General features: G+C 39.5%; 2 protein-coding genes across 2 annotated transcripts in view; one reads left to right on the forward strand and one right to left on the reverse strand.

Annotated features, from left to right (window-relative positions):
- The window catches only part of LOC107862906 (alanine--tRNA ligase), a gene marked incomplete in the record, with an annotated part of 13,638 nt that extends 3,396 nt beyond the window's left edge, over positions 1–10,242 (forward strand). Inside the window, 18 exon segments of the mRNA XM_047409553.1 lie at positions 381–510; positions 1,040–1,136; positions 1,286–1,406; positions 2,267–2,326; positions 3,313–3,363; positions 3,432–3,527; positions 4,474–4,575; positions 5,202–5,324; positions 6,620–6,763; positions 6,852–6,923; positions 7,018–7,093; positions 7,185–7,327; positions 7,408–7,516; positions 7,604–7,791; positions 8,952–9,041; positions 9,121–9,303; positions 9,389–9,568; positions 9,918–10,242. Of these exon segments, the coding sequence (XP_047265509.1) occupies positions 381–510; positions 1,040–1,136; positions 1,286–1,406; positions 2,267–2,326; positions 3,313–3,363; positions 3,432–3,527; positions 4,474–4,575; positions 5,202–5,324; positions 6,620–6,763; positions 6,852–6,923; positions 7,018–7,093; positions 7,185–7,327; positions 7,408–7,516; positions 7,604–7,791; positions 8,952–9,041; positions 9,121–9,303; positions 9,389–9,568; positions 9,918–9,989 (2,037 nt within the window).
- A 1,010-nt stretch (positions 10,243–11,252) lies between these two features.
- Positions 11,253–18,695, reverse strand: LOC107862905 (bromodomain-containing protein DDB_G0280777). The gene is made up of 2 exons (XM_016708616.2): positions 18,042–18,695; positions 11,253–12,800 (listed from the first exon to the last, which is right to left on the reverse strand). The coding sequence occupies exons 1-2, from the start codon at positions 18,485–18,487 to the stop codon at positions 12,155–12,157; spliced, it is 1,092 nt and encodes a 363-aa protein (XP_016564102.1). The 5' UTR covers positions 18,488–18,695; the 3' UTR covers positions 11,253–12,154.
- Between the last annotated feature and the right edge of the window lie 1,475 nt (positions 18,696–20,170).

The following is a 20,170-nucleotide window of genomic DNA, read 5'->3' on the forward strand; positions in this document are numbered from 1 at the left end:
CTTTAAAGCATTTGATACATTATTTTCTGTAGTGTTGTTACTGTTTCATTTATAAAATTAGTTTAAAACAGGAATTTTAGGATTCAATTTTGTATAGGGGCAAATTTTCTGTGAAGTAATGGCCAATGGCAAGAGGACTCAACGTCTAGTTAAGAGGTTGGGCTTTGATTTATGAAGGGCACAAAGTGGGGAAGAGCCTGCATCGACTGGCTGGAGGTTTGGAGGGCTGGGTAGGGATGGGATTTACCAGATGAGAAAGAGTACAAAAGAACTTGTCCCAAACTGACCGGTCCTGAGCCTGAAATTGTGCAACTGAAATTTTCTTATTGCTATATTTATCTGTGCTATTCTCCTAAGATGATGTTTCAATCTTCTAATAGGCAACTGGAGCTCGTCCGTACTCTGGCAAAGTTGGATCTGATGATGTGGACAAAATTGATATTGCCTATAGGGTTGTTGCTGACCACATTCGAACTCTGTCTTTTGCCATTGCTGATGGTTCTTGTCCAGGTAGAATCTTGTTATTGTGGTCCATCAGCTAGTTAGGTCTTCAAAATCGTTCCTCTCCTTTTTTGGTTGACCCCCTGTATTAGTACTGTATTTGATGTTAAAAGTTTCGAGTACTTGTAAAGTTTTCAGGTGTGATAATCCATTATAAATATGATCGTCTTGTTGTTCATTTGATTTTGGAGCCAAATTTTCATGAGATTTAATCTTGTATAGTGAGTTTCAGGCATTTTTGTTGTAAGATGGATTGTATTTTACAGTTTTTGACCTTCTGAGTTAATGGCTGTGAGCTTGTTGTCTAATATTTTCTCCTATTTCCTTCCCCCAATAGTACTTAAAACCTACTCATTCTGTTATAAATGTGCATCCATGGATCTAAAATTTCAGTTCTGTGAATTTCCGTGCTTGGTAGAGAAGCATGTGTGCTAGTATTTTCAAGGAGGTTCTGACGGTGTTCTGGCGTTTTAGGACAAATAATGGTCTCTGGTTCTGTTCTTTGGTAAATTGGATGTTCGTGTTTCTTGTTTTGCAGGGAATGAAGGCCGTGAATATGTCCTCAGACGCATTCTACGTCGAGCAGTACGCTATGGTACAGAGGTTCTGAAAGCAAAACAAGGGTTTTTCAGTAGGTATGCAAAAGTACTTGGAATTTTGCCGGCCCCATTTTTTGTTTTTGCCTGCAAAATGGGTTTATTTGATATTTAGCAGTTTTTTGCTGTGTACCCACTCACCTCAAAGTTCAATATATTATTTACACTCTGCTTTATGTTGAGAGTAGCCTTGTAAAGGTGGTGGTAGAAGTTATGGGCGACGTCTTCCCAGAGCTGAAGCAACGTGAGACACATATAAGGGACATCATTGCCGAGGAAGAAACTAGCTTTGGAAGGACATTGCTTCATGTAAGCTTCTTTGTAATATAGTGAAAGGAAACAAGTCCAAAAATGCTGTAATTTGTAGTTCTGTATCTCAACTATCGGAAACAGCCTCTCTACTTCTTCGGAAGTAGCGGTATGGACTGCGTATATTTTACCCTCCCCAGACCCCACTTGGTGGGATTACACTGGGTTTGTTGTTGTTGTATCTCAACTATCTATAACATTGAGATTGAGCCTGTGGATGCTAACTTCTTAAATCAGTGATTCGTTCTTGTTGATTTTCTTTTTTTTGTGAGATAATGGGAATATCCAGATAATTATTTTAGATAGCTAGTTGAGGAAAATCGTACATAAAACTAACTTCGAGATAAACAATTTGCTAATAGCATTGAGTTGAAATGCTAATGGCATAACGTTTTTCTGCATGTGTACACTGCATATTAATAATTGTATTGGTGATGGCATAATACTTAACCAAAGAAATAGAATTAGCATTTGACTGAATCTGTAACGATTCTACGATCGGCCTTTCTTGGGGATATCAATTCTGAAGAACTATTTTCTTTCTGTATTCAAACCTGCCTCGCCTTCGTTATCAGAGGAATGCACCAACAAATAATATCATCAATGTGTTGAGTGTGATGACTTTGTTAAGCTTCCTTTCTCCTTCATATCTAAACTTTTCTTCTCAGCTTAATGATATGTTTCTGTCTTACAACTGTTATTTGACCAAATAGGGTAGTAAAATGGTGTACATGGCTTCTAATTGAGTGGTTGCTGCTCCTTGTTTGCTCCCAATTGGGGGAGAGTGGTGACTTATTTTGCTCTTGTTTGTCTTCTATTTTTTTTCTTTCTATTCTACGTTAAGTTTTTTCTTTCTTCAGGGAATTGAGAAATTTAAGAAGGCAGCTCAGGAAGTTCAAGGGAAACAATTTTGTGGCCAGGCAAGCATATTGGCCATATACAAGTTGTGATGGAAAAATCAGCTTACTTTCTTCTAATTTAATATCTTAACTGTGCTCTTAATATTTACTTAATACTCAGTTCATCTCAAACATCACTTAGTGCCCAGTGCCTTTAATTCATATTCATTTGGATTGTGCTGTATTTAGTGAGGAACATGTGGAACCATATATATTTTATTTTTTTTAGTGAATAGAATAGAAGTTAACTTTGAGGAATAGATGTAGCTCTGATAGTACTTTGCATGGAACGTGTTACTTAAGAAGACCGCTTGTATGGAAAACCATTGATCAAGAAGGAAATGTGGATATTCAATTGAAACTAACAAGTAAAATTTTCAGCTTGTTATACAACCTTTGCCGGCACTTCAGATGTGGGACATTGGACATATTAGTTTGTATAGGTTACATGCAGCTCCACAACCATGTCTGATTTTATAACATAGTAGTAATGATGTTGAACTTTTATTATTCCCTCGAGACCTTGGAAAACAAACAGGAAGTGAGTTGTGATCAAGGAGAATATACTAGTGTTAGTATTTGTTTTGACAGGCAAAGATGTACATCTTTTTAATTTTTTCTTCACGTATATTGCGTAGTGCTCATTTCAGTGAGTGCTTACACATTCACCCTTTTAGCAGAGGCCTATTATATGACACCTTTAGCGCCCCCTATAAAAATTGAATTTCATTTTTCATAAAATAAATACTCTCCCAAGGAAATAGAAAAATAGGCAATCTTAACTGCTGAAGCTAAGCAAATCGATGGAATGTTGGTAATAGTCAGTTTTCAAGTGATTGATTTCAACTTATCAAATTTAGTCCAGTACCTATGCAATGGTTTCTTCCTTAGATATGCAACATTCTGTCTTTCATGAACTTCAATAAGCAACTTCTTTTGTTAGCTCTGGATGACCTGGTGTCTCAGCTGTCTTTGATTCTTCTTCTTACTTCTGTTGCGATGTGCAGGAGGCATTTGTCTTGTGGGACACTTATGGATTTCCATTAGATTTGACCCAGGTAAATAGTGCTCCAACCAGTTAATCCATATCTCAGTGATGAAAGCAAATTAAACCTTTTTGTCTCAGATAATGGCAGAGGAACGAGGCTTGGTGGTTGATGTTGATGGTTTTAATGTTGCTATGGATGCTGCCAGGGAAAGATCAAGAAATGCGCAGAGCAAGGTTCTCTTTGTTGCTTTCGTTTTGTCCACTCTGTCCAGCTAGGTTAATTTCCGAGTCGCCATTTGAGACTTTGAGCTGTTAGATAGTTACATCTAGGTCCATTTGGTTTTCTTGGGGCTTTTTATGTTTGAATAGATACGAAATTCTGAATAGAGAGGGCGGAAGATATTAATGGATGCTAGAGAATCATCTTATGTTTACCTCTTTGGGGTCTTGTGGTTGGGCCCTTCCCCGACCCTGTGCATGGCGGGAGCTTTGGTGCACCGGCTGCCCCTTTTTACCTCTTTGGGGCCATGTCAGGATTTGAGTATTTTTTCCGGAAAAGAAATAGTTCCTGAGAGATCAAGGTTAGTAGTATTAAAAAAAACTTATTGAGTTTGGAGGCTTAAGCTTGCACCTTAAGGTGTGGCCTAGTGATCAATGAAGTGGGTGCAAACTATGGAGATTCGGGTTCAAATCTCAGTAAAACAAAATATATTAGGTGATTTCTTCCCATGTGTCCAAGTCTAGGTAGACGGTGGGAGGAAGCAGCTGCCTGGACAGATATTCGAGGTACGCACAAACTAGAGCATAACCCGTTGTCATTTAGAAGCTAAGCAAAGGGATAAATTTGACATGGACAGGTGCCAATGGAATGAAGCCTCGGGGACCTCTTAAGGGTGAAGTGATGCGGTGTGTAGTGTGTGTGGTAGATTGATTTAGCCTGGAACGTCGCCTATTCTTTGTATACTGAGAAGTAGTAGTGGAAATGTTTTGTAGAATGATTAAGTAAATAGGTTACAGCTGAAAAGCAACTTATGAAGTGAGGTGCTAGATTATACTCATGTTTCCAAGTTGCGTCGGTAGTTGTACTCAATCAAGAAATTATCTTATGAATTCTACCTTCACAACTCACAAGTTAAGAATACATGCTTACACCTTCTGTTTCTGAACCTATACTAAACAGAATGCTGGTGGTGCTATTACCATGGATGCTGACGCTACTTCTGCATTGCACAAGAAAGGGGTCGCTGCAACAAATGATATTTTCAAGTTTACTTGGTTCCAGGTTGCTAATTTTTCTTCCTTTTGAAAAACTATGGCTTCTTGAATTTTGTTGCTTGCTTCAGTGATTTTTCTGCTATTGACGGGTTTTCATCTGCTTTGAATGTTAATATCTGTAACTTCTATAAACAAGGACAAAACCGTCTTTCCCTTCTCCATCCATTCTTTCCCTAATTTAGCAAACTAATCACTCTTACCGTTTTTGTTATCCATGTTTTCATCCCCATTCATCTGTCCATTAAAAGTAGTTCTTTCTGGTTGGATTTCCTGCCTATTTATCTTTCTGACGTGTAGTCTGACATTGTTTTTCTAACTTTTTCCTCCTAAACTAAATGGCTAGTCTCAGCTGTTCTAGAAATATCCTATCATGATTTTTAGGGTGTGTTTGGTATGGAGTGACATTTTCTCTAGGAAAACGAGTTCCTTAAAAATGAGTATGACACTCTTACGTACCAAACACTAGAAAATAAGTATGACACTCACTTTTTTTTGCAAGAAAGTATTTTTCTAGTACCAAACACCCGTGGTTTAAAAAATAAAAGCGCACCCTTGTTGCTTACATCTTTTTTCTTTTTGAGATGGTAACAAAGTGCTCGCATCAGAGTTTTACTTCTGAATTTCTTAATTCAGGATCATGAGAGTGAGATAAAAGCTATTTACACTGGAAGTGACTTCTTGGAAAACGCAGCTCCTGGGGATGAAGTTGGTATTATTCTTGAGAGTACCAGTTTCTATGCTGAACAAGGTGGTCAGGTAAAAAATTTCTTTTATATCTTGGTTAGAAAAATGTTAAATGATGGTAAGTTGAACTACTTCAAAATATTGCTGGAAGGACGCTAAATAACAATGTTGTTATATTAAGTCTGTAAGAGGAGGGTGTAGCCCAAGTTGTTTTTAATGTTGTGGTCAAAGGGTCTAGGATATTTAAAATCTGTATGGGTACTTGTGTTTGAGAGTATAACCCCCAACCCCAACCCAACAAACCCACGCAGATAAATTAACCTGAAGAGTAATGTTTTATGGAGGAGCTGACTGCCTCTACAGCGTAACTTCAATATAGTGAAGAGAACAGGCTCATTAGGCGCATATATATATCGGTGCTAAACTTTAATTATGAACATTTGCTAATTGTTCGTTTGAGGGGAAAGTGTTTCTTGGGAAGTATATAGGAAAATAAGCAAACAAAGTGACTCTCTCGAATGCCCTCAGGGTTTAGTCTAACCGTAAGAGCGCAATACAGGATATGTTGGAGCCCTGCCGAGGACCAAGCCCTTCTATTTAAGTGGAGAGAGGTAGAGGGATGGGCTCATTAGCCACCGCGTTGCGGACCGTGCACCACTGACGCTTAGGGATTTCTCGATTATCTAAAAAAAGAGAGAGAAAGTGACTCTCAAGTTCTCCTTTTTGATTTGTTGTCTTCTTTTAATCCCGACTCATCTCTTTCTGGGTTAGTAATATTTTTCTCACTTACCACTTGGTGAGCAAAACCCCAAATGGAATATTTGGAGGTGAAGGGGCTCTACCAATATAAATAGGCCCTCCCTTGTCGGTCATGAAATCTAGTGATATGTCCTATCATTTTTTCTTCTTTCCTTGTTAATCAAATGTAGCGTGCGAAGTTATGGAGGGTTGTGACAATGTGAGGATTTCACATTCTTCAGAAGCTTGAGGAATCACTTTCTTGTTCCCCCCCAAGAGTGTAACTCAATGTTAGTTTTGTTCCTTGATGCATAGAAGACGGACGATCTTGAATTGCTTATTTCTGTGATGTTTCTGGTTGAAAGCCGGTATGCATTGTAAAAGGGGAATTGACTTATAGGCCGTTAGAATAGTCTTCATTTATCAAGTTTTTGCGTCTTTTAACTATACTGCTGTAATTTCAGAAACTTGAAGCTTATGGAACGTGTAACTTAACATAAAGAACTTATAGATTGTGATAAGGAAACTCTGGTTGTTTGTAGCATCGTTAATTCATCCTCTTCCTCCTTATGTCATGTTGTACTCTAGTTTCCTGATTCTAATAAAGCTATTCGACTATTTCGATACAGATATACGACACTGGTTTACTGGAAAGCCCCAGTGGATCGTTTCAAGTTTGTGATGTTCAAATTTATGGAGGATTCATTCTTCATATTGGATCTTTCAGTGGACAGGCGCACAAGTTCTCGGTTGGTGATAAAGTGATTTGTAAGGTGACACTTTCTTCTGTTTGGCCTTCCACAACCATTAAGCTTTCAGATTTGTTTTACCTCTTTTTACTTACATTGTTGGATTGGGCAGGTTGACTATGATAGGCGTACATTGATTGCTCCCAATCATACGTGCACTCACATGTTAAATTTTGCCTTAAAGGTATTTCTTCTAGCAGAAAATAAAGAGATGCTGGTTCAAGCATTTCCATACTTTATGGAGTTGATTGCTTGATTATGTTACTGAACTAATGCAGGAAGTACTAGGCGACCATGTTGACCAGAAAGGTTCCATTGTTCTTCCTGAAAAATTGAGATTTGACTTCTCTCACGGTAAACCCTTTATTTGGTGTGTGCGCTGTTGCTGCTGTTGTGGGTATTTTTCTTTCTATGAAGAATGATAATGTTCTAATGCCTTGAACAGGGAAACCAGTAAAGCCAGAGGAGCTAAGAAAAATTGAATCCATTGTCAATGAGCAAATTAAGGCTGAATTGGATGTATTCTCAAAGGAGGCAAAACTGTCTGATGCAAAGAGTATAAAAGGTCTCCGAGCTGTCTTTGGCGAAGTAAGGGCTTCACTATTTTGCCTGTCTTCGTTGTCTGTTCGGACATTTAAACGTTCTTACATGTCCTGGTGGATTTATAGGTGTACCCGGACCCTGTGCGGATTGTGTCAATTGGTCAGAAGGTGGAGGACCTTCTTGCTAATCCAGAAAATGAAGAGTGGTTATCGTACTCTGCTGAGCTCTGTGGTGGTAATTCTCTTTTATTCTCTAATGCTATTTATGGGAATATGTTTATGGATTATGATCTGTTCCTACGACTAATTTATGGATACTTAGGAACACACATTTCTAATACAAGAGAGGCTAAGGCATTTGCTCTGATGTCTGAGGAGGGAATTGCCAAGGGAATCCGAAGGGTTACTGCTGTTACAACTAATTGTGCTTTTGAAGCCACAAAATTGGCATCCTCATTCGAACAAAAAGTAAATGAAGCATTTCAGACCGATGAAAGCTTGCTGGAAGAGGTTAGTGCTTGCTAGACCACTCTTCTCGAACCTGGAAAGTCTCTGCTCTATTTGGTCTCTATCCTTACTAGGAATTATAGTTCTTTTATTTGATAAAAACCAGGTGTTAGAATCTTTTAACTTTCTTGGAAAACGTGCCTTTTTAGTAAAACAACCTGAAGAGTTGTTAATCATTGAGGATTAGAGTTGTTGGAGTGAATATTTTTTTTGCTGTGACGATTTGAAGTGAAATTGATTGGTAATATTGCTCACTAATAATTCTTACAAAAACTGTTGCTGACAAAGTTACCCTTCTGCAAGTCTTAAACATCAAATTCATACACCACGTTAGTGCTCTTCCTACCCAATTGGTTCTAGTTCTTATGCCATGGTAATATTGATCATTCCTTGAGATTGTGTATCTATTTGCATGAGACTGGATGTTTGTCCTAATTTTATTAAAGTTCCATAATTCACAACTTTAGCTGACTGATGATAATCATATTTGTTAACTCACCAAATTATACTTGCACATTGTACAGCGTTTCTCGCCCTGAATTATTATATTCTGCAGGCGTGTATTCTGACTGTATTTGTTTCCTGGTGGAGAGGGAATGAGACATTGGACTATTTCCTATCCTTTTTTGTTTCATAATACTGAACTGCTGGAAAATGTGCTAAGGCTTCTAGTAACCATGTAGCTTTTATTCTGTCATTTATCTCTTAAATTTGATCCCCTGCTGTATCTTCCCCGGGATGGAATTGGACGGCGTATTGTTCCCACTTCTAAAGTTGCTCCCTACTGAATGATTCATTCATTCAGCAGTCCTGCTACATAGTTAATAGATCTTCTTAAATTAACTACTCGATCTTAGTTTTAGACTTGCTTGTTTTCTTTGTTTCATACGCTGATGAAGTATAAACCATAATGTGGCAGAGTTGTTAGTAAGATATACTTTATTCCAGTCATCTATTTCTTATAATTGCTCCCCTGCACTGTATCTTCCTCCTTAGGGATGTCGTGGAGCTGGATAGTTTCTGGCTAAGCTATTCAATCAAGCATCTTTTTGTTCTTTAATCTTTGGTCAATTCAAGTTTATCCAATCTTTGGCTGATCTTTGTTCCTACTGCTACTATTGTTCCTTATCTGATGAATTAATCCATTTACTTCTTAATTTCAGAAAGTAACTTCTTTGAACTCTGCTGTGGAGAGGGCACAAATTCCCACTGTCATGAAAACTGATCTCAAGGCCAAACTCTCTGTTCTCCAGGTATGTACTGTTTCTAGTGTGACCGAAGATGAATAACATTGCTTAGGAAAGAAAAGTAACATGCTGGTAATTTCTTCAGAATCAAGTTATTAAGGCCAAAAAGAAGATAGCTGCAGAGAATATTCAAAAAGCCGTTAAAGCTGCCTCAGAAATGGCTGAAGCTGCAGCTTCTGGTGGAAAATCATACTGCATCTTGCAGATTGACGTGGGCTCGGACACTGGTGCAGTCCGTGAAGCAGTTGTCAAAGTTATGGAGCAGAAGGTTATTAGCTCATACATGCTATCTCGTATACTCTAAAATTTGCACTTAATGTATAATAATCGCAACTGTTTCATTGTTTGAACAGGGTATGGCAGTTCTGATATTTAGCAAAGATGAAGCTGCGAACAAAGTTTTGGTCTGTGCTGGTGTACCTGAGAAAGGTGACAAGTGCCAGCAGTTGAATGTTAAAGACTGGTTGAATGCAGCTTTAAAGCCCTTGGGAGGCAAGGGCGGCGGAGGAAAAGGTGGTCTCGCCCAAGGCCAGGTTTGCATCATACTCAATTTTGGATTACCTTCATGCTATTTATTTCTGTAGTAATAGAAGAAACTTTTGGGAACCAGTCCTGGTCTGACTATTTCCGTTTTAAAATAGTTGCATTGTTTAATGGTATTTTGGTAAATGTTTGCACACTGCACAAAGCAGGTTCATTTAAAAACTGGTACATCACTCCACCTTGTGATGGTTGCATACATCTCATGCCCTTTAATGGAAAGAAATATAAGCACATAACGTGCACTGTAAAATTGTCAAACTTGACATTCATCTTTTGCCTTAATTGCTTCCATTGCTTGTAACTTATATATTCATGTTGGTTAAAATTTTTTCCCTTCAGGCTACTGATATAGCAAAAGTCGATGAGGCAATGGATGTTGCATCATCATTTGCAGCTATGAAATTAAATTGATGAGCAAGGACAGTATGCCAATGCAGTGGTGTTCCATGGTTGAAGCTGGTGCAGCTATTCTCAAGAGATATAACTTATACAACCGGATCATTTATGTTGCTTTCTGTCAGCTACCTTAATTAACACGCAGAAAGTTAAGGAAAATTAGAGAAGATTATTATTGATGGCACTTGCTTATTGCATACTGTATCCTGCATACTTGTTATACACAAAAGAGAATGATGAAAGTAGAAAGATTTTCCAGTGCTGTGAATTTGCATGTTTGTTGGCTTGGATTTTCTGATTACCTACTAGTGTGTCGTTAAATTGGTATGGATTGGATTAATGCCATTTTGTAGATGTAAAAAGGAAAAAGAAAAACATGTGCAAACTGAAAGGCTAAGGCCTGGAAGGTGCTCTAATTTTTTGTGGTTTGTTAGGAAAGTCACACTGGTTATCTACTGATGATAGTTGCCTGTCAATGAAAACTCTTGCAAAGAATGAAATTACGCAGCATTAGAGGAAAGGCAGAGAGGTGCAGGTTGATCTTTGATGAATAGTGACTTCAATAAAAGTACAATCTGAATTTATTTCGTTTAACAGTTCCGATTTGGTCATGTTGGAGAACAGAACGGGTGGAATGCCATTAGTTGTCTTGCAGATTGTAAATGCTGTACAGTACTCCCCGCAACATTTAGAGGTAATGAAATTGATGAGTTGAATAACGAAACCATATGAAATTATATTTCACCAGTATCACTCAGGTGAGGCCAGTCTTGGACAAACAAGTTTCCCAATTAAGTGAGGGTTCGATAGTTGTTCGACAAGCCTACTACAAGCAAACAAAGTTGATCATTGTTGTTCTCTCTTCCTTTTCCAGTGTACTTAAAACCTGAAGTGGTTGATTACACCATCAAAGATATGTAGTATGATGATAATTCACTTCACGATGGAGTGATAAATAGTGTAGAGAGAATCTGCTATAATTCCTACCAAATAACAGCCAGTAGAAAGGCATACTGCATCTCGCTTGCTAGTCTGCGTTTGGGCAGTATTAAGAGTTATAGAGTAGAATGTTCTTTGTAATGTTCTAGAATAGTAACCCCCAGTTTCAGGAACATGACTACCTCATTGGCTGAACAGAAAAATCAACAACATAACCAGTGTATTGCCGCAAAGTGGGGATCTATGTACGTAGTCCATACCACTACCTCAAATGAAGTAGAAAGGTTGGCTCAGACAAATAACAGTATAGCAACCAGAATATAAAAACAAACAACAAAATGGGGTAACACACCACTAGATAATAAAAAAACAAAACACCCATAAAGTAATACTATGAACTATCTATCCGAAATCACAAACATCACCAAAACACCACGAACAAGAAACTATAAGACACATGCAACGCTATGACTACAGATACATAGATAAACAAAGCACACTTCCCTATTAGTAAGGACACACTCCTACCCACTAACCCTCTACCCTAATCTGCATCCTCCACACCTTTCTATCAAGGGTCATATCCTCGGTAAGCTGATAATCATACAGAAGAATCTGCAAAGAGAGTTTTGGTCTGTGCAGGTACGGGGAAAAAAGCTTTCAGCAGTTCAAATTCCATAAAGAAAGAAGAAAGACTGGAAGAGACAAACACCACACGAGTCATGACAACCTACTCCAACAAAGATGCATTTCATTCACTTAACTTCAAAAAAAAAGAGATTCACCTGCAGGTCAAATCATTCTTTGCACCAGGGATGTCAAGCTGGTTAATTACGTTATTGACAAGTACTGACAGTCAGGAAGGGTGAAAATCAGTGGGGATTGGGAATTCTTCATCGGATGTGCCAAATTTTTATAGTAGAACACAAGTCTTTGTGACTGCTATAGCCAGAGAAGAAGGTTGCACTGGCATACCATTTTCACCAAAATTGCAGCTTTGGTGTATCTGGATATCAGGGGTGGTATATTTTTTTTCTTGCAGATCACAGAAAGATGAACATAACTCATTTCCAGTGTACTCACAATAAAACTATCCTATGTTGATCCTAATCTTAAATGGTGAGCTTTTCCCAACTTTCAAGTGTAGAATCAGTTACATAATGCACCAAAGTATATGCTAAACTTTGACACAAGTATTCACTTTTCACATGGAAAATGCCAAACACCGAAAGTTCTATGATTCATCTTGTGTTCAGATCCAACTCCCCACCTCCACGCCACTCACTCTGAGTACCTATATCTCCATTATCAGTTTCTTCATCATTCAAAAAGTCATCAGATGGTTCCTTTTCATCTTTATGTCCATTGTTGCCCCAACCGTTGATCATTTCATCAGGGCTAACTTCCTGTCCATGCTCACCTATATCATTACCCATTTGAATATTGCTCCCCCTAGGCCCAAGTGCACTAGCTCGTATTGGTGCTCGGTTCATCATCTCAGCACGAGCCTGTGATTCGGCACGAGCTTGTTCTGCATGAACAAGAGCTGCCATTTGCAAATTAGGATCCTGAGTATCTCGACCCATCTTTTGCCTCGACTCCATCTCTTGCCTCAATTCAAGCAGGCTTCTCCTCTCTTCTTGCAACAGTAACTGCTCTAACATGAGTTTCTCCTCGGACCGGAAGTCTCCAACATCTCTCTTCCGGGAAATTATATTAAACGCGAGAACTTGTTTCTCAAATGTTGCAGTGAACTCTGAAACTTTCACAGCAATGTTGTGATCCCACTGTTGTGAACGAGAAAGCATTTGGCCAGTAGTGTCAGAATCAAGGATCTTATCATCCTCCTCTGCTTCATAGTCCGCTACCACATGGTAAGGCAGAAGCCTAAAAAATCCATGACACAAGGAAAAAGTCTCAAGTCAATACCATAGGCGAGATGATTTTTATAGCAACTTTTTTGATAGGTAATCCACATGCTAATTCGAGCAAAATAAAAGAAAAGAACAGCTAAGATCTTACTAGTTGGTATAACCATCAACAGATTATACACTTATACTATCATTCGCAACACCGGATCTAGTCTTATGATTACCTGGTCAAGAGTAGCTTTTGGCAACCAATAAAGCTCGCTATATAGAGATAGATGCCCATGGCTCTGTCTACTTCTATGAACTGGAGCCAAGACAATGGAACTATATGCAAATGTTCTTTTTATGTCACAAAACCATCCCTCATGAAACAAAAGTTACTAGACTTCCTAATAAAAAAGATGGACTTAGTGTTCTTTGATAGAATAATCATTGTTTGAGTCATTGCAGTTTTTGAGTAGTCATTAGGAGATAAATGTGTGGATGACAAGCATTAGACAAACCATTCTATGGTGAACTTATAATCAAAAAGGAAAAGAACAACAACAATGAAATACTAAAACTTCACATTACAAAGTTCAGACATCTTATATCAAATCTTTATTTTTATGACTGTGAAATCTGTTTAAGACCAACTGCAGCCTTCAAAACTCGGGGGTAATGGGCCCACCCCCTCTCTTCTCCACTTAAATACCAGCCTTAGTTTGCATAGTGCAGGGTTCATGTTTGTGACCTAAGTCACAAAGTCCTTCACAACTTTTGCAGTTGAACAAAGCCCCAGAGCCCATCTGTCCGTCAAACAAAAGAGTCCTTTCACACAGGTGTCGATGCGATCTCCCCTAAAAGGAGATATAAAATGAGAAGGTAGAGAATGGAAGGACAGAATAACAACAAAAGGGCAGCCCGGTGCACTAAATCTCCCGCTATGCGCAAGGTCCGGGGAAGGGCCCCACCACAAGGGTGTATTGTACGCAGCCTTACCTTGCATTTTTTGCCAGAGGCTGTGTCAAAGGACAGAATAACAACAACAACAACAAAAAAAAGAAGCAAGAGCTCTGCTTATTTATTGCAATAGATCAAGTATGAAGAGAAAGACAGCTGAGGATGTTCAAAACTAAACACAGATTTCAAACAATTTACGTAGAAGCGACAAAAATTCGTGTATTTCCATTGCTTGTCTAAAAGGAAGAAATAATTAAGACAGACCTACTTATATTTCATGTGGACAGCTCAAGAAAAAAGAAAAAACACTACACAAAAGTATGTTAAATACATCCTCTTATGCCTATTAATGCTTGAAACTACATTAAATAGTTGCAATGATGTATATTACTATATCATACGGTCATCAAAGGGAGCTCAGTGATTCTTCTGCTACATAGTGAACATTTAGGAGTATTTAAAAGGTTCAGCATGTACTTCCCGATGACTGTAGCTGGTAATTTTTTCACCGGAAGAAGGTAATCTATTTTATATCAAAAGAATATCCCTCAGCACAACAGGAACGCCCCAAAATAAAAAAACCTATTCCTGGACTGGTTACAGTGACCCAATAATGTCAATTACAGAATCTACATCTTCTGCAAAGGACCTCGTTACACCAAAAGTGAAGCCCAAAAAAAAGGGGGCAGCCCGATGCATTAAGCTCCCGCTACGCACAGGGTTGGAGGAAGGGTCAGACCACAAGAGTCTATTGTGTGCAGCCTTACCTTGCATTTCTGCAAGAGGTTGTTTCCACAGCTAGAACCCGTGAACTCCTAGTCACTTGATTTACCAGAAACAAAAAAATACAATTCTATTAAAACAAAAACACTTGATCTTTAATTAAAAAACACAAATGAATACAGCCAACGTGCAGGTTTATCAAGTGCCATATTCCACTTGACGGGGTGACATAGTCTAACTATAATGAATCCCTAAATATTGCAACAGGGATTTCTCATATTACTCTTTCTTATCAAGTGCCATAATCCATTGATGGGGTGACATAGTCTAACTGTAATTGATCCTCTGAATATTGATATAGGGACGGCTATAGCCAATATCTAATCTGGGAGTGAGTCGTGTTTAATTTATTGAAACTACATGCTCCAACTTCACAAATTATTCTTTTTTTTTAATGGGTGGGTGATAAATAGATCAATAAATATGTCGTTTTAAACTTGTGACTAATATAAAAAAGACCAGGGCACTTCAAAGGGCCATGGAAGCTAAACTTCTTGGATTTTCATAGTTTAGCATAGAGTGAGCATACTAGTAGTAATAGACAACAACAACAACAACAACAACAAACCCAGTGTATTCCCACCTAGTGGGGTCTGGGGGGGTAAGATGTACGCAGTCCATACCTCTACCTCTGATGAGGTAGAAAGGCTGTTTCCGATAGACCCCCGGCTCAAGGTACGAGATACCACACAAACACATAGTAAAGCACAGAAGCAGATTACATAACATCAATACGGCACCCATAAGCAATATAAAACAGAGGAAAGCAGAGGAAAGCACACAGATTCGTAATAAAACATGGAACACGGAACACGAAATCATAACAGGAATAAAACCCCCACCAAGTAATTCCCTACACTAGCGACCCAAACTGGCCCTAATCCTCTGCCGAAATTCGCGCCCTCCAGACCTTCCTATTTAGGGTCATGTCCTTGGTGGGCTGTAACTGTTCCATGTCCCGCCTAATCACCTCACCCCAGTACTTCTTCGGCCTACCCCTACCCCGCCTAAAACCATCCAACGCTAGCCTCTCACACCTACGGACCGGGGCATCCATGCCCCTCCTCTTCACGTGTCCGAACCATCTCAATCGTGCTTCCCGCATCTTGCACTCCACTGAAGTCACACCAACCTTCTCCCGGATAGTCTCATTCCGAACTCTATCCCCTCTAGTCAGTCCACACATCCAGCGCAACATCCGCATTTCTGCCACCTTCATTTTTTGGATGTGGGAGTTCTTAACTGGCCAACACTCCGCTCCATACAACAAGGCCGGACGGACTACCACCCTGTAGAATTTGCCTTTAAGCTTGGACGGCACCTTCTTATCACACAGCACCCCCGACGCGAGTTTCCACTTCATCCATCCCGCCCCAATACGGTGCGAGACATCCTCGTCAATCTCACCGTTACTCTGGATCACGGACCCAAGATACTTGAACTTATCCCTCTTACATACCTCCTGTGCTTCCAGCTTCATTACTACCTCATTCTCCCGCCTCACGTCATTAAACTTGCATTCCACATACTCTGTCTTGCTTCTGCTCACCCTGAACCCTTTAGACTCAAGAGTTTGCCTCCACACCTCTAATTTGTCATTCACACCCCCTCGTCTCATCTATCAGAACTACATCGTCTGCAAAAAGCATACACCACGGCACCTCCCCTTGAATGCGCCGCGTCAACACATCCATCACCAACGCAAACAAAAAGGGACTAAGAGTAGATCCCTGATGCAATCCTGTCAGGACAGTGAAATGCTCTGAGTCCCCTACCGCCGTCCTCACCTGGGTTTTCGCTCCATCATACATATCCTTAATTACTCTGGTATATGCCAGCGGTACTCCACTCACCTCCAAGCATCTCCAAAGCACCTCCCTGGGGACTTTGTCGTATGCCTTCTCCAGGTCGATAAACACCATGTGTAGATCCTTCTTCCTCTCCCTATACTGCTCCACCAACCTCCGCACCAGGTGGATTGCCTCCGTCGTCGAGCGGCCGGGCATAAATCCGAACTGGTTTTCCGAAATAGATACTATCCGTCTCAGCCTCACCTCGACTACTCTCTCCTAGATCTTCATAGAGTGACTCAATAACTTAATCCCCCTATAGTTATTGCAACTCTGAATGTCCCCCTTATTCTTATAGAGAGGGACCATGGTACTCCACCTCCACGCCTCGGGCATCTTTGCCGTCCTGAAGATTTCATTAAACAATCCAGTCAACCACCTTACACCAGCCTCTCCAACGAACTTCCAAAACTCCACCGGTATCTCATCCGGCCCCGTCGCCCTACCCCTTCGCATCCTGCGGACAGCCTGTCTAACCTCTTCTACCTTAAAACGTCTGCAATAGCTAAAATCCCGACACTCCTCTGAGTGCTCCAGTTCCCTTAACACAATAGCTCTATCCCCTTCGTCATTCAAGAGCCTATGAAAATACGACTGCCATCTCTTCTTAATGTGGCCGTCCTCCACCAACACTCTACCGTCCTCCCCCTTAATGCATCTCACCTAAATTACATCTGCTAAAATTACATCTGCTAGAACATAACGAGATATAACTATTAACGGATATAAGTATACTACAAATTCTTTAAATGTAATTGCAATATATTCCTAGACAAGAGTATACCTGCAGCACAATTGGAGATTTGCTCATATGAAAAACAAGGGACTCTATCAAAGCTGGAAGCACTACTTCCATTTTCATGCACTGTTGATTTAGAAACTATACCTAATTGCATATTAAAGTTCAAATGGAACAAGTGAAATGTGACCAGAATATGAAAACATCTACTCACATCTTGGTCTTGTCATACTCCCTACAATATTTTTTTCTCAACATTTATAAGCACGAGGATGAAGCGGAGCCTTGGAGTGATGGCAAAGTTTTCAGGTCACAAGTTCGAGCAGGGAAAGCCGCCACTAATGCTTGCATTTGCGTGCATTAGGATAGACTGTCTACATCACACTCTTGGGATGCAGCCCTTCCCTGGACACTACTAACGCTGCTTTGTGCACCAGCTGCCCTTTTATTTATAAGCATGATGAACGTGGAAGCCTTTCTATGTTCTCATGGATCAGCTAAAATTACAGAAGTTTTACAAATAGACCTTTGAATAACACGAGAACAGGAAAACGTACAACAACAACATACCCAGTGTATCTCACTGAGAATAGAAAAACATAGAGGTCTAAAAATGCAGTAAACTTAGGAGTTTGGCCATAAAGTTGTTTTCACCTTCTCCACTCCAAATTACAACAACAACAACAACAACAGTCCCAGTGTATTCCCCCAAAGACCCAAAGTGAGGTCTGGGGAGGGTAAGATGTACGCAGTCCATACCACTACCTCCGCAGAACAACTCCAATTTGTATTCATCGTCAAACATAACTCCAATTTTCAAATATCATTTCTGCCTTCGAAAACAAAAACTACATTTTGTTTTTTCATATACTCAAATTTTCATGGCCAAACACCCCTTAATTTACGAAAATCAACCGTAAGAGAAACCAAAAAAAGTGGTTACCTTTCGCAAGCATCTTCAAGAGAAGTAAAAGGACGCTTAAAATCAGGATGACAAACTCGCCAGGCGTCCTGATAAGCCATCTGTAGCTCGATTCGATTAGTTTCCGGGGCAACCCGGTTCATCTTCTGCTGCTGCTGTTGCTGTTGCTGTTGAGCAGTTCCCGAGCTCTGCTGATTCCCGATCTGACCCGACGGGTTATTACTCGAACTCGAACTCGGGTTAGGGTTAGGGTTAGGGTTTAGGTTAGTATTCGGGTTAATTGGACGATGAAGGAGCTGCTGAGGACGGAGATGAACATCAATGTTAGAAGGAAATCGAGCCATAGCATCTTGTTGTTGCTGCTGTTTCTGGCGTTGGAATTGTTGCAATAGGATTAACTGTTGTTGCTGTTGTTGTTGTTGCTGCATCAATAGCTGTTGTTGCGCCAGCGCTTTAGCTTCTTCCATTGTTTTGATACACGAATTTGCAAAACCCTAATTGTTGTTGTTCATCAATGGTGGTGCTTAATAGCAGGAAAAGTCGAAGGAGGATATACAGTTATAATTATTGTTGCTAAAAACAGTGTGTAACGGTTCGCAAATTTATTCCTCCCTAATTGCATTGTTTGGGTCATTTTATTATTTTATTTAGTAAGCGTAATGGTAGGAGTGATCTGAAATGAAATTAGTGTTTAAATATGTGATTTTATTTGATAATTTTGATTTTTTGTAAAAACTTGGTATATGTTTTCTTAATTTAAAATTTTTTAAATACAAAAATAAATTCATAAGTCTATGCTTTATAAATGAGAAAAACATTTATATCGATAAATTATTTATTTAATATACAATTAAAATTTAAATGCATGTCATGTTTTTTAGTTGTACATTCTAAAAAAAACATTAGTAATTAGAGGATAATTTGACTAAATTAATTTTATATATTGAAGTACTCATTTCTATTCAATACTTCTCTATTTTGCATTATAGTAACAGAAAAGAGATAAATATATCCTCAAATTATGATAAATGATACATATATATCCTCCGTTATATTTTAGATACATATATCGTTAATAAAATGATACGAATATACCCCTCACGCTAAAGAAGTAAGATTCTAGAGAAGATATGCAACACAACAACAATAACAACATACTCAGTGTATTCCCATATAGTGGGATTTGGGGAGGGTAAAGTGTACACAGACCATACTACTACCTAAAGTGAAGTAGAGATGCTGTTTTCGATAGACCCCCGGCTTAGGACCAATAGCAGTATAATAAATACAAAACATAGATGTATATAAACTAGTACAATATGTAAAATAAACTAACACTGCTAGCCACAAGATAATACTACACCTACAAGATAATACTAAAACTATCTATCCGAAACCACAAACAATCACTCAACACCACAAACAAGAAGCTTCCGACATACCCCCAAGGGGGTGGTTGAGTTGGTTTGAGAGGGACTTCCCATAGCGGAGGTCGCGGGTTCGATCCACCCCTAATGCTTTCTTAATCGAGCTCGTCGCACGGGGTTTATCTAGTGCGGTTTATATCTCCTGTGTGGTTTGTGAGCTATTGCACAATGAGGGGTTTACCCAGTGCGCACATAGTGCTCACCCGAAGGACAGAGGGTGTAGCAGAGGGTGTAGCGACTGCGGGTTTTCCTGGAGTTCCCAAAAAAAGAAAAAAAGCTTCAGACACAAATAAAAAACGCTCCCCTACAATTACCGACGTGCTCCCACTCCCTAACACTCTACCCTAATTCACATCCTCCACAACTTCCTATCAAGGATCATGTCCTCCGTAAGCTGTAACTGCTCCATATCCTGCCTAATCATCTCCCTCCAATGTTTCTTCGGCCTACCTTTACCCCATCTAAAACAATCCATAGCCAGTGTCTCACACCTCCGCACTAGAGCATCAGAACCCTTCCTCATCACGTACCCGAACCAACATAACCTCAATTCCCGCATATTGTCCTCCACCGAAGCCACTCCCACCTTCTCCCGAACAATCTCATTTTTCTTCACCCTATGTTTCCTGGTATGGCCACATATCCATCGCAACATCCTCATTTCCGCCACCTTCAACTTTTGGATGTGGGGGTTCTTAATTGGTCAACACTCCGCTTCATAAA

This window comes from Capsicum annuum, chromosome 3 (assembly GCF_002878395.1).
Source record: "Capsicum annuum cultivar UCD-10X-F1 chromosome 3, UCD10Xv1.1, whole genome shotgun sequence".
NCBI classification, from domain to species: domain Eukaryota; kingdom Viridiplantae; phylum Streptophyta; class Magnoliopsida; order Solanales; family Solanaceae; genus Capsicum; species Capsicum annuum.

What these genes read in the sequence shown, in the direction of transcription:
- LOC107862905 (XM_016708616.2), bottom strand. Translation starts at nt 18,487, where the DNA reads ATGGAAGAAGCTAAAGCGCTGGCGCAACAACAGCTATTGATGCAGCAA. An exon ending in CTTGAAGATGCTTGCGAAAG is followed by an intron (nt 12,801 to 18,041) that starts GTAACCACTTTT and finishes TGGATTTTTTAG; the next exon opens with GCTTCTGCCTTACCATGTGG.